General features: G+C 40.4%; 1 protein-coding gene across 2 annotated transcripts; it reads left to right on the plus strand.

Annotated features, from left to right (window-relative positions):
* The first annotated feature begins 1,240 nt into the window (after nucleotides 1-1,240).
* LOC146512651 (uncharacterized) lies at nucleotides 1,241-6,651 on the plus strand. 2 transcript variants are annotated; one of them, XM_085171293.1, is made up of 8 exons: nucleotides 1,241-1,459; nucleotides 1,641-1,916; nucleotides 3,172-3,368; nucleotides 3,462-3,656; nucleotides 3,731-3,850; nucleotides 4,240-4,537; nucleotides 4,658-4,847; nucleotides 4,986-6,651. In XM_085171293.1, the coding sequence occupies exons 1-8, from the start codon at nucleotides 1,366-1,368 to the stop codon at nucleotides 5,551-5,553; spliced, it is 1,938 nt and encodes a 645-aa protein (XP_085027419.1). In that variant the 5' UTR covers nucleotides 1,241-1,365; the 3' UTR covers nucleotides 5,554-6,651. The 2 variants fall into 2 exon arrangements, with proteins under 2 accessions (XP_085027419.1, XP_085027420.1); XM_085171294.1 differs by having other exon boundaries at nucleotides 1,247-1,459; nucleotides 4,955-5,082.
* Nucleotides 6,652-14,076: the final 7,425 nt, after the last annotated feature.

Consider the following 14,076-nt stretch of genomic DNA (forward strand, 5'->3'; position numbering starts at 1 on the left):
TGGTGATGCTTGCTATGTCCATTTTTGATTAATGTAGTTTATTAATAACATTATGGTTAAAAATGTTCTTCTTTTACTCTTACTTTTTGTGGATCACAAGGTTTAAAATTCTTTAAAAGACACACACAGACACGTAAACAAAAAAGTAACTCTATTTGTGCCTATTTCGGGTCAGTTTTGCCGGTCACAAGTCCGGATAAAGGAGGAGGGTTGGAATTGTGACATTAAAAAAAACAATAATTGCTAAAAGAAATTTAATGTGTGGTTTTAAATATGTACTAAATGGTTTTAGGGTGTTTTTACTGACTTTATGTCTCTTCCATGATGTTATTTCTCTCTCCTACAGGGTCCTTTATAATTACATGACCAAATATGCAAATTAGGCGATGACGTCATCTAGCGACTTCGTCCTCCAGCTTCACTGTTTATATTATGCTAACATAGCTGTGTCGCTAGCGATCACATAGCACATCATTATCTACCAGCTAGCCAAACTTCAGTAACCCCACAAACCTCACTGCTGTTTACTTTCCTGTACGACGTCGGGCACAGGAACCAGCAGGAGGCAGACACCTGACTTCGGGGTGTCGTCCCAGGGTCCTTTTTTTGTAAATTTTTTGTGTAACATATCTGACATACATAAGTACGTTAGACTGAAAGATGCAGAATCCTGACAGTCAGAAAATGCTGTTTTATGCTATAGCACAGATAAGACATTTTTGAAAATCATGGACTTCTTCACAGTTTTCTGAAACTATTTTACAGTGTGTAGGTGTGCCCCCCTCCCCCATGTGACTGTTTCAGAGACTGAAACAGTGGTGGCTGTTTGGAAGAATCTAAAATATAAAACACTTTTTTGTTTGCTACATAGTTCTATATGTGTTCATTCATAGTTTGATGCCTTAAGTGAGAATCTACAATGTAAATAGCCATGAAAATAAAGAAAAACATTAAATGAGGTGTGGTCAAACTTTTGACTGGTAGTATATATGTCCACAAACCCTCACACTCCCGTGTTTTATGTAAGAAATATTTAATAAGAATCTAACTTGCAGATTGATTTTCTTTGTTGTGCAATCACAACCACGGACTCTATAGCATTATCCAGGCAGTGGTGCTACATTTAAAGCAAAAACAGATAAATAAAATATAAGGGTTTTTTTTGTTTTTTTGTTTTGGTATTTCCAGGTTTATTACGTCATGATTTAGTCAAACCAATCAGCGTCTAGTTCTGACCCAAATACGGAAGCAGCACAGACAGCGGCGAAAGTAAAAGTTGACACGCTTTCTTGGGCGTGGAAATGCAGTCCAAAGCTTTTTATAGACATTAATTATTATAACCACGGGGACATCACATCTTATTTAATGCTCAAGATGTCTTCCTCTTGGTTTCGCGTTGCACTTCCGCTTTGTTTTGCGGTTTTATCGGTCGCCCTGGCCATCAGCGGACAGATTCCCGGTAAGCGGTGAATGAGTGCGCGAAATAGCGAAATAAAAACCATCCTGTCTCGACAGGATTGCGCACTTTCATGGTAGACTGCGTACTCTTGTTTGTAGATGAGAAGAAAGGTAACGGTCTAATGCTGACTAACAGCGCCCCCACCTGGCTCCTCTGTGTTTTTGTTTGTCTTGTGTAACAGCCATGCCGACCCCTCTCCCCGCTGTCATCGGTTTGTGCTCTGTGGCCGGGATGGCACTAATCTTGAAGATAAAGGTTGAAAACCGGACGTTAAGCAGCCTTCTGAGCCAGCATGTAGCGGTGAAGGTTGTAGGCTGGCTGGGCAGGCGGCAGAGAAGGAAACTTGAAGCAGACACACTCAAAGTCAAAGAAGTCCAACAGGAGACGCTGCTGAAGCGCTTGCGTAAAAACGGAGATACGTATTATGGAAGACCGTACGACTTCAGCTCAATAAAAGGTAAGCAGTGAAGTAGATGGCGTTAGTTTAGCAAGCAGGTAGTGTGAAGACATTTGTGTTTATTCAGTGTTAACGCTTGGGAAGACCGGGGTGACACATTAAAGGAAAAAACTCGTGCCACCAGCTGCCACCAGAGTCCTTAAAGAACGGCGACAAATCACAACTTCATATTGATTTGATTCCTATTTTAGATGTGTTGCTATCCAAAAATAATTAAAGCTGCATCTATCTGTTCACAATTTTTATTGTTTTGTGAGCAAGTCAAGCTTTTTTAAAATTTCTTTTTATTTTGTTTTAAACCTGTGTCATCAAATTTATTGTTTTCAATGAACAAATGTCCCCGAGACATTTTCAGCGTACAGGTGACTAAAACAGCATTTCATGCATTGAGTGGAATTTGGCTTGTTTTGTAGACTTAACTCCATGTGCTGATTTGTTATTTAGTTGTGCCAAAGGGTTTCCAAATGAATTAATTTTATGTTATTACAGTAATATTTGTAGGAAATATTGGAGGGAAGAGGAATAATGCTGTAAGTCAAAATCAGTTTATTTTTCTCATATTTTTCTCATTTTTTGTCAGATAATTGACACTGAAAACACATGTAGCCTGTACACCTGTAGCGAGATGAAATCAAATACAACTACCATCATTTATGTTTATATGTGTATTATTAACGTTACAGTCATATTTTTTTTTTAGTATCACTCTTTTCATTCCTGTACTACAACACCCTTAGTATTGATTTAAAAAGTACTACACTTCATCTGAGATGAAAATTATCCTGATTACCACAGAGTTAAGATGCCTACTTGTGACTTTCTCTTTTTCTTCCCCTCCACAATTTCATTGCTTCACTTAAATAGCTTTGACATAGAAGCTGCTGCGTGCTGTGTGTCTTGCTGGAGTGTGAATTTACTTGTGTCCATGGTTCACCTGCCTATGCCCTGTGCACATATAGCAGCAGTATCATATAGTCTGTGGATGAGAGTGTGGTTTCTGAGAGGACCACCAACTCATTTCTGCTTGTTGTAATGTTGCTGTTTAAACTATTCACAGCAGGCCAGGGTATTAAATGACCCTGAGTATACTGGGAAATGTCCCAGTGTTCCCGATGGGCACGGACAATGCAGCAGGTCCTGAGAATTGCGATGCTGAAATTGGGGACTGTTTGATACTTGTGCTTAAATGATGAAAGATAAATTAGAGGTGTCAATACAGTTTTGATTTAAATCATGAAATCTCTTTATTTTCTAGATATTAAAGAATTTCAGGCATGCCATCCTATTACTACATACACGCACTATCAAGACCTAATCAACCGCATCGCAGCTGGAGAAGAGAAGCTCATCATTGCAGAGAAGCCATTAATTCTGGCCATGACCTCCGGGACATCAGGATCCAGTGCCATGCTGCTCAGCACTAAGGACACCAACACTGAGTTCTTCCTGCAGGTGAAGTCACTCCTTAATGATGATGATGACGGTGTAGCCCATGTGCTGCGCAAGGAAATTTTACTAATAATACTCGCTGTGTGTTTCCATCAGGGAGTGACTGTGTGCTTAGATGCCATGCAGCAGGCATTCCCTGAGACCAAGAGCCTTCAACGCACCACCAAGTTCTTTTACACTCCTACTTTTCGGCAGTCTGAGGCTGGAATTCCCATCGGACCAAACTCCTCGACACCAGCCTCCTCACGCCACATCCTAAACCTGTACACAACTCCAGCACCTGCCTTCAAGGTACAATCAGCAAGCCTAACAAGTGGTCAGCCTTTGTGTGACCGATTCGGTAATAAAATCTTATGTTTCTTCAGGTTCCCAATGAGAAGGACACGCTCTATTTGCATCTTCTTTTTGCGCTGAAAGATCCTAATGTGGGAACTCTGGAGTCCAACTTCGCCTCCACAGTTTTCTATGCCTTCAGTGCCCTACAGGTACCCAGTTGTTTGTCTGGAATGAGTTACTTTTGTTGTTTTTGTGTTTTTCTTTCTTTTTTATGTGAGTAGAGGCATAAAAACAGGACTTAATGGGAAACCGTAAAGTATGTAAAGTAATTCATCCATTCCATCCTTCAAAGAAAAGCATTAGCAATGTTATTTCTTGTCTATTTTAAGAGACAACGTTTCATTGAGCAGTAGCAGGCTGTTGTTGTCCTTCACATGTGCCTCATTTCGTTCTCACTGGGACATCATCTAGTAAAACAAGATGAAATCTTGAGTCAGGTGTTTAGCTCCCACTGACTGATTAAAACATTTGTGTTAATTGCTTTATGAATAAAGGCTTGGGCAAGTCATTTCTCCCTAATATGCTCTCGATCTCATAGGAGCGTTGGCAGGAACTTGTGGAGGACATTGAACGGGGGAAAATCAGCACTGCTCTGTCTCTGGAGCCCAAAGTGAGGGCCAAGCTTGAAGCGCTAATGAAGCCAGACCCACAGAGAGCTGCCCAACTCCGGGCCCACTTCCAGGACGGCTTCAGGGGGATTGCCAAGCGCCTGTGGCCTCATCTGAACCTGGTCCTGGCAGTGGACTCAGGCTCCAATCAGATCTACGGTGAAATGTTGAGGGAGAGTTACTGCAAAGGAGTGCCTTTCTACTCGCCCTTCTATGCTGCTACTGAAGGTAATAGCCTTCATTTACATTTTTAAGCTGTTTAATTAAAAACCGTTGCAGTTGGGCATTTGTAGGGTTTCTATATGTGGATGAGGTCAGCATTTGCTCTCATTATCTGTGCCCCTGCAGGTTTAATTGGGGTGAACCTGTGGCCTCAGGAGTCAGAAAGACGTTACTTGCTGTGCCCTCGCTCAATGTTCTGCGAGTTCCTCCCAGAGAGCAGCCTGGATGAGGAGGCCCCTCACACTCTGCTGATGGAGGAGGTGAAGGAGGGAGAAAACTATGAGCTGCTTGTCACAAATGCTTCAGGACTTTACAGGTTTGATTTCATCTACAAACAAATATAAATAACTGCAGCTGTATGTTTACGTCCTCATGATTGTGATGGGTCACACTGCATTTTAACATGTTCTAAATCTGTTTAAGTTTGTCACTTGACACTGACTCTCAACATCAGCAAAACTAGAGAGATGATAGTGGACTACCGGAAACTACCAGTCAGAGAACACCAGCCCATCCACATCAACGGTGTCAAGGTCGAAAGGGTCAGCAGCTTCAAGTTCCTTGGAGTCAACATCACCGAGGACTTCTCCTGGACCCTTCACACAGACACTGCTATCAGGAAAGCTCGCCAGCGGCTTTACTTCCTGAGGAGGCTGAGGAAGTTTAGCATGAATGCCAACATCACCTCAAATTTTTACAGGTGTGCAATTGAGAGCTTGCTGACGAGCTGCATCACAGTTTGGTACGGAAGCTGCTCTGCCAGCAGCCGTAAAGCACTACAGAGGGTGGTGAAGGCAGCAGAGCACATCACTGGCACGAGGCTTCCTGCCATTCAGGACATTTACCTCCAGCGATGCCTCCATAAAGCACACAGCATCATCAAGGACCACAGCCACCCAGCACATCAGCTGTTCTCCTTGTTACCATCTGGCAGACGTTACAGGAGACTGTCTGCTCGGACTACAAGACTTAAAAACAGTTTTTACCACCAAGCCGTACGACACCTCAACCACAACACTTAAACACACACAACACAGCACTCAGAAGCTACCCTGTAGCTTCACAAGTACTCTGTTTAATCTGCACTGGTCACTTCACTTTATTGTCATTGATATTTATATTTAAAGTGCAATACTGTAATTTTCTGCTGCTCATTCCTGTGCAATATCCCATCTGCCCTCCCGTCATATTTCTTTTCAAGATTTTCTTTTTAATCACTAGTGTACATATATTTATAGATACATATATATTTAGTCATCTTTTCTCTTTTACCATGTCTCTCTAATATTTAGCTCCTTACTATTTTTATATTTTTATATTTTATTTTATTATATTTTATTATATTTTCTGTACTGTATCATGCTGCTGAGTGACTGCTGCTCGTCAAACACATTTCATTGCAATGTTGACCCTGTGCTAACTTGCATATGACAATAAAACTTGAAACTTGAAACACTTCACTACTTTTAGGTTGGACATCCTTTTTTCTTAATTCTTCACAGCAAAGATTCAACACGGTACTGGAAACATTCCAGAGAGAATTTGGTCAGTGTTGACATGATGGGAATCTCCCGTTCCACAAATGCTCTATTGGACTGAGACTTTTGTGACTATGGAGGTCATCTGAGTACAATGAACTCAAGAAACTATTTTGAGACTTGATTGAGCTTTGTGACATGGTGTGGTATCCTACTGGAAGCAACCATCAGAAGATGGGTACACTGTGGTCATAAAGGGATGGACATGGTCAGCATCACTATTCAGTTGGAGGCTGTGGAGTTTAAAGGATTTTGGTACCAAGGAGACAAAGAAAATATCCCTGACACCATTATGCTACCACCACCATCTGCCTGAACGATTGTTACAACAAGGCTTTCATGTTGTTTATGCCAAATTCTGACCCTCTCTCCAAATGGTGGAGCAAAAAATGAAACTCTAGGCAACTTTTTCCAATCTTGTCCAAACTTGGTGACCCTATGTGAATAATAGACTCAGTTTCCTGTTCTTCAGAATCAGATTACTTGTGGGAATAAATGTGGATTACAGTTGCTCCAAGTCGGTAACAGTAACAGACTAAACTATTTAAACAATACAGTATGTTACAGATTTTATACATTTAAGAAACAGCACTAATATATACAAATCACTCAATTATAAATATCAAGAGGTGATTTTAAATAAATATCAAGAATATTGCAGAGTACGAGTGGCAGCTGATGTGGTCTTCTGCTGCTGTACCCATCTGCTTCATAGTTCAATGCACTGTGATTATAGAAATGCTCTTCTTGATAATTTGGTTGCAACAAGTCATTATCTGAGTTTCTGTTGCCTTCCTATAGGCTCAACTCATTCTGGCCACCCTCCTTTGAGCTCTGACATCAGCAAAGCATTTCTACCAGAGATCTGCCGCTCACTGGATATTTTCTCTTTTCCGTGCCATTCTCTGGAAACCCTAGACATGATTGTGTGTTGAAATCCGCATGAGAGAGGTACTTGAGGTCAGTATATTGCACAAGGATATTTGGCATGTAGATTAAAGCATACAATGACCAAGCAGGTAGGTGACACCCCCGACACTAACTAAACCAGATTTCAAGTTCATAACTTATCAAAGCAGTTGCCATTTGGTGGCAACTCCTTTATTGAAGGAAGACATCACATAACATTTCAGTCTTGAGTTTAATAAGCAAGGGATGTCAGGCGTGGGATTTGACCCCACGGCTCCAGGAGAGACTGTAATCTGAACGCAGCGCCTTAGACCGCTCGGCCATCCTGACACATTTTCCCTTGTTGATACAGAATCCACATGACAGACTACCAGATCAAGACACCTTTACAACTGATCAGATTGTTGTAATCTGCTTTACCAACACATATTCAGCTGAGATTCAAGAAGTCACTTGGATGAGTGATGAGACATTTCTTCAACTATGTGATAAATGAATGTGACCAAGTTGCAGTACAGAAAGGAACTGACTTCTACTTCACATCTAAAGCACATTTGTGAGATTTGAGGTTTAGATCTATGTATTTTTGCAGGCTGAGATCGACTTGGTGAAGGAAGTTGTAATGGATGTCTGTGAAGATTCTCAGTCATCCAGGTCATTGCAGTCTAAGGAGCTTGGAAACTTCCTTAAACTTCTTTAAGTTGCTTGAAGACGTTTCACCTCTCATCCGAGAAGCTTCTTCAGTTCTAGGGTCAAATGGTGAAGAGTCCCAGATTTAAGGCCTATGGGAGTGTCCGCCCAAGAGGGACGAGGGACCCCCTAATGATCCTCTCTCTAATGACACGAGCCAAGGTGTGAAAACGGGTGTAGGTCACAATCAGCCAAGGATTTTGGGGCTAGGTTTCACATGCTCATTGTGAAACCTAGCCCCAACCTATCATGTGATTTCCTGAGGTCAAATGGCCCAGGATATGAATGGGCGTTAAGGCTTCTGGGAAGGTCTCTCAACACTGGATTATAGATGTCAGACAGTTGGTGCCCTATGCCACCAGCTCTGTTCAAAGATGGTCATTCACAGTGGACATAGATGTAACGGAGCAGTCTGTATCTGGAGTGAATTTGGCTGTCTGGTATCTCAACAACATTCAGACTCCGATAGACGCATGAGAGAGGTACTTGAGGTCAGTATATTGCACAAGGATATTTGGCATGTAGATTAAAGCATACAATGACCAAGCAGGTAGGTGACACCCCCGACACTAAGTAAACCAGATTTCAAGTTCATAACTTATCAAAGCAGTTGCCATCTAGTGGCAACGTCTTTATTGAAGGAAGACATCACATAACATTTCAGTCTCATGTTTAATAAGCAAGTGATGTCAGGAGTGGGATTGGAACCCATGCCTCCAGTCAGCTTGGCGCAAATGCCCACCTTGTGTCCACCTATGGGCCCCCGGCACGACCCAACATAATCCGCATCTTAACCCATCTAGACAACTGGGCCACCGCTCCAGAGAGCAGGTGGCAAAACCGCTGTCGTTGGTTCTGTCACACATTAGGCACTGGGTTTTTCTGTCAACTTTCAAAAGAACTTGCTAATCCTGAATCAGCATATTTCTTTTCATTGGTTTAGAAATATGCTCGTTTTCAAGCTGCGAACGTTTGTTTGAGCACAGAGGGGCAGCATTTCATCGCTGCCTTGTTCAGTTTCAGCTGGGATCCAGATTGCATTTCCAAATGATATGATGATGCTTGTTAGGCATGATGGCAACTATGATCATTGTAGTGCCACTAGGACTTTCAAATTTCACAAGGTTACATTCACACAAAGTTGTTATTTTTTTCATATTACTATTTATTAGCTATGCATCCCATTTTGCCTTTGAATACATTTTAGATTTTCATATACATCTATATTTTGTTTTGTTTTTACAACTAGAGCAATGTCACAGGCACACCGAATGACAACCCTGAATTCCAAAAGTTTCCAGAGGAAAAACAAAAATATACTCAACTGATGAAGCTAGAAGTGGCTTATAATCACTAACTGTATATAAAAAGAGACTGATGTCATCCATTAGTTCAGTTCTATTTAGAAATCTTAAGCTGAGCAGTTCCACAGTTGCCCTGACCTCTTTATCACCCAAAGCCTCTTTGCAACCACAGGAGTTGCCTCCTTATGGTCAGCAATTCTGCCAAACGACTGAATCAATATCTATTGTAGTCATATACATATCAAGGTCTTTCATTTTTTTTTACACATTTATGTTGTCATGTTTTTATCTCTTTAGCATCTCCTTCCACTATCTCTATAAATCACAATTAAAATAAATTATTTTAACATTTACACTATGTAACATGCTTACACTATGTTAACGTTTTTAACATAGTGTAAGCTGATGAACTTTCTCTGCAAGAAGTTGTCATAATTTATGTTATCAGTACATTACATTCACTGCCCTGGAAAATGAAATAAAATCCTACATCATGCACTGTCTCTGCAGTACGGTGTACATTTTTAGGACATCCTCAGGTCTCAACAAAAAAATGTCAGATCTCAGGTCTCAGACTAAAAGTCGTCAGGTGTCAGGTCTCAGAAATTCAGGTGTCAGGTCTCAGAACACAAGCTATCAGACAGAGAGAAGCCTCCTTCAGGTGGCGCTGTTGTCAGGTTCCAGCCAATGACTGTAGCAAACATGGACGACGCGACAGTGTCACTAGTTTCCCGGATATCTGATGAACTTAGGTGTTTACACAAAAGCTGAATTCTTTACAAAGGACTTGTTACTAAGAATTAGAGAATTGCAAATTTTCTATTTTTATTGCAAGAAGTCAGATCAAACGATTCTAAGTACAAAATATTGTAACTGTTTTAAATTAAAACAGATTGCACAGTTTACTCTATAATAAATGTTTTTTTGTTGTTCTTAAAAAGAATTATACTTCTTTATTGAACATTACCGTAACAATTCACACACAATTTCTGGTGATGTCAATAAGAAATATAACTGCATCTTTAAATGTTGCATAGTTATGATGAACCACATTTTTGGTACAGTGACCACAAATTAAAATGAGACCCAAACTCAGTTTCAGTCCACCGTTTGGGTTCTGAGGCCTAATTTTGGAATAGAGCAAAGGATTCTGGGAACCCGTGGCAAGAGGTACTAGCGCACCCAGGCTTGAAATCAGTTACACAGCGATAAAAAGAAACACAAAAAATGGCAATAAGCTGTTGTATTATTAACTGCAATAGCCGGTCGCATGACAGCCACAGGAAGCCGACGGGTAAAGAGATCGGTTGTTATCGGATTACGTCGTTGAAGAGAAATTGCCATGTTTCCGAAGTAACAAAGAGCCGACGGATGGCCTGCATTGCAGCCATTCAAAGACCAAATATAACTTCCCAGTCTGCTCCAAGCATTCCCACAAAGGTCAGTGTTTTGTAGTAGTTAATACGTCATTTTTCATAACATAATTGGTGATATGGGTTACAAGCGATTCTGGCGCTGAACAGAAATTGTCGCGCTATGCTCCTTTGTTTATTGTGTATAAATAGTGAATTGTCCTGACAGAATATTGCGTTTCGCTTCTGTTATTACCATGGTACATTGACAAAAACATATACTTTTATTCACAGGATAAAACAGGGTTTTTTTGTATCACTAATTGCCCAGTACAACATACAATATTATTGTCACTGCTACATTTCTGTAAGGCCTACCAGAAATTATTTCCACTAATTAATTACCAAAGGTCCTGTTAATAAACGGTTAACATATGTGTATTTATGAAGACGATTTGTGAGGTAAACCTTTGTTCGTACGATGGTCTTTCGTTCTACATGGTGCATTTCAAGGTCCTGTACCCATCCGTCGGTAAACTGTACCCGGGCTTGTGTATGTATATGTACTCACTCCAAGAACCGTATAATTATAAATATGAGCGTGGTGAAAGTTGGGCAGCACGCTAACGTTTTTTGTCCACTCTGTGTGCTTGTAAGGGTCTAACACTCCTCTTTCACTCCTTTGATTGTTTCCTTGTATCTTTTCTTTGCCTTTTTGTCGAGTCTGTCTTTGTACGGTCCGGCATTATTCTCTTTCGTTTTTGTTTTTGGGAGGGGGGGCAAAGAAAAACCAAGAGGGTATTGGAACGGGAGAATGAACGTTTTGCGGTGCTGCAAATGCTTGCGTTTGATACTTGGATTGTTTTGCCATGGGTTCCCGGCATGCAATGCGCGAAAGTCACGTGGTCTGTCAATCTGTATAACAGTCCAATTAGGCTTCGCCTCACATGGGATTTTTTTCACTGGTTTTGTTTTATTCACCAAAAATAAGATAACATGCCAAAGACCACCCTGTAAAAAAACTGTAGAAATCACATGTCCTGACTAGTTAATCTTTGAGTATTTGCTACCTCGCTATTGACGGTCTCATCAATAAAATATGAATCATAGAAAAGACATGATAGATGACATAATAGGATATTAAGAACAAAATGTATTGTCCCTTAATAATCCTATTTAATCTGATCAGCATTTAGCATTTGACAAGGAAGTTGCTGATGAATGTAAACCTTGAGTTAAAGGACCTCTAGTGGTCAATCCCTGTACAGGTAAACGCTGCATTTGTGTTAATGACCAGTAAGAGCTTTAAATTTGTTTTTAAAATCAGAGCAACCCATAAAAATAGATCCAAGACTTAAAAATAAACTTTAAAGTAAATTATCACAGAAAAAGAAGACCAAACCAGTGTCTTCTAATCACAGATGTTACTTAAGTGCAATCTTTGTCCTGAATGTACTTCTGCATGACACTAAAATCAAGAAGTTTTATCCTGTGCGCAATGCCACGGCCACTCAGCAGTCACATTTGGAACAACAATAATCTTTTAAAAGCTACATAAATTGTAACCCACTAAGTTTTAGCACTAATCCTGGTATAGAAAAATGAAACAAACACACACCATTATTTATTGATTTACTATTTTTATTATGTAATGTTTTTTCAGTTGAAGCCATTTAAGGTCTATTTAATAATGCTGTGTTAGAACAGGCACTTTAAAGCTCTTTGTACTGTAAGGTTAAAACCCCACAGTATTAGAGAGAAAACCCCAGCAATCAAACGATCCCCTATGAGCAAGCACTAAGGCGACGGTGGGAAGGAAAAACTCCCTTTTAATAGGAAGAAACCTTCAGCAGAACCAGACTCAGGGAGGGGCAGCCTTCTGCTGTGACTGGCTGGGGGCATAATTGTGATGTCATTTTATGCTAAGGATACTGAATTTCATGTTTGTTAGAATTAGTGAATTACCATGATGACTATTTTAAGTATGATTATAAGTAAAACTAAAAGTGCAAGTGCACCAATTACTGAAGTCATCCAAGAAATTACATCTAACCATCTTCTGATTGTAGGAATCAGGCCTGAATTTGCTCTGTGGGGAATGGGAAACATACGCTGAATAATTGCTGAAAAATGATTGAACAATAAGGTAAATGGTGCTCCACAAATATTAAGGATGTGCCTGGTGACAAAAATGACTCCTTGGCCCGCAAGCATAACTGGAGCTGTAATAAGGGAATTAAAACCTGAAAGATTTCGGTGAAGTCTGGAAACAGCAGGGTCTCTGTCCTCTCTTTGAAGAGTTCCTTGGACAATATTTGGTTCATTCTCTGAAGATGCAGGGAGACCAACATTGAATAAATCAATGCTGTAACTCTCACTGGTGGGAGAATCTTCATGTCCAAAGTTGTTTATAGAAACAGTGGTTTTAAGAACCTTAGCTGTTTCAGAAGTCTCACTAGTGGGTGTGGTAACTGAGGTAAATGGTGCTCGACCCATATTAAGGATGTGCCTGGTGATGAAATCTTCTCTAAGGCCCACAGGCACATCTGGAACTCTACAAGAAGAATAGAGATTTGGAATATTTGAGGTAAATGGTGCTCGACCAATATTAAGGATGTGCCTGGTGATGAAATCTTCTCTAAGGCCCACAGGCACATCTGGAACTCTACAAGAGGAATAGAGATTTGGAATATTTGAGTTAAATGGTGCTCGACCCATATTAAGGATGTGCCTGGTGATGAAATCTTCTCTAAGGCCCACAGGCACATCTGGAACTCTACAAGAGGAATAAAAATTTGGAACATTTGTTTGAACTCCAGAAGAAATAGTTTCTTCTTCCTTTGTTTGAAGACTGCCTGGGACAACATTTTGTTCATTATCTTTGGGTCCGTTATCTGAAGGTTCAGGAAGAATGGCATTTAATAAATCAGTATTGTAACTCTCGCTGGCTGAAGACTTTTCATCTTCAGCGTTGTTCATATTAACACTGGTTGTAGGAATCTTAGTTGTTTCACTGGAGGGTGACTGTTCGTATTCAAAGTTGTTTACAGAAACACTCGGTGAAGGAACCTCAGTTGTTTCACAGGTGGGTGACTTTTCCGTTTCACTAATGGGTGAGGTAAATGGTGCTCGACCAATATTAAAAATGTGCCTGGTGACAAAAATGACTCCTCGCCCAACTGACTCAACTGGAGCTGTAATAATGGAAGACAGAGCTGAAAGATTTGTTTGAACTCTGGAAAAAAAAGTTTCTTTGTCCTCTCTTTGAAAACTTCCTTGGTCAGCGTTTTGTTCCTTCTCTTCAGATTTGTTCATATCTGAAGGTTTGGGGAGGACGCCATTGAATAAATCAGTGCTGTAATTCTCACTGGTGGGAGACTCTTCATTTTCAAAGTTGTTTATACTGGTTTTAGGAGCCTCATCTATTTCAGAGGTGGTTGCCTGTTCATTTTCATAGGTGTTTACAGAAACACTGGTTTTAGGAACCTCAGACTGTTCATCTCTAGAAATAGATATTGGTAAGAAGAACCCATCAGGCTCTAAATAATATCTGTCAAGCTCCTCAAAGCCATCAGTGTCTGAAGAATTTTTATGACTGAAGACTGAGCGCCACATATTTGCAGACGACTATCGATTCAGAGTTAATTTAGTTAAAATGTGTTTTCAACACTAGGTGCAGTAAAGTAGAGTGCCTTACCTTGGGGGTATTTATGAGCTCGCGTTCACAGACTTCAAAGGCACACGTGCCGTGA

Source organism: Neolamprologus multifasciatus, chromosome 8, assembly GCF_963576455.1.
Source record: "Neolamprologus multifasciatus chromosome 8, fNeoMul1.2, whole genome shotgun sequence".
Lineage (NCBI taxonomy): Eukaryota > Metazoa > Chordata > Actinopteri > Cichliformes > Cichlidae > Neolamprologus > Neolamprologus multifasciatus.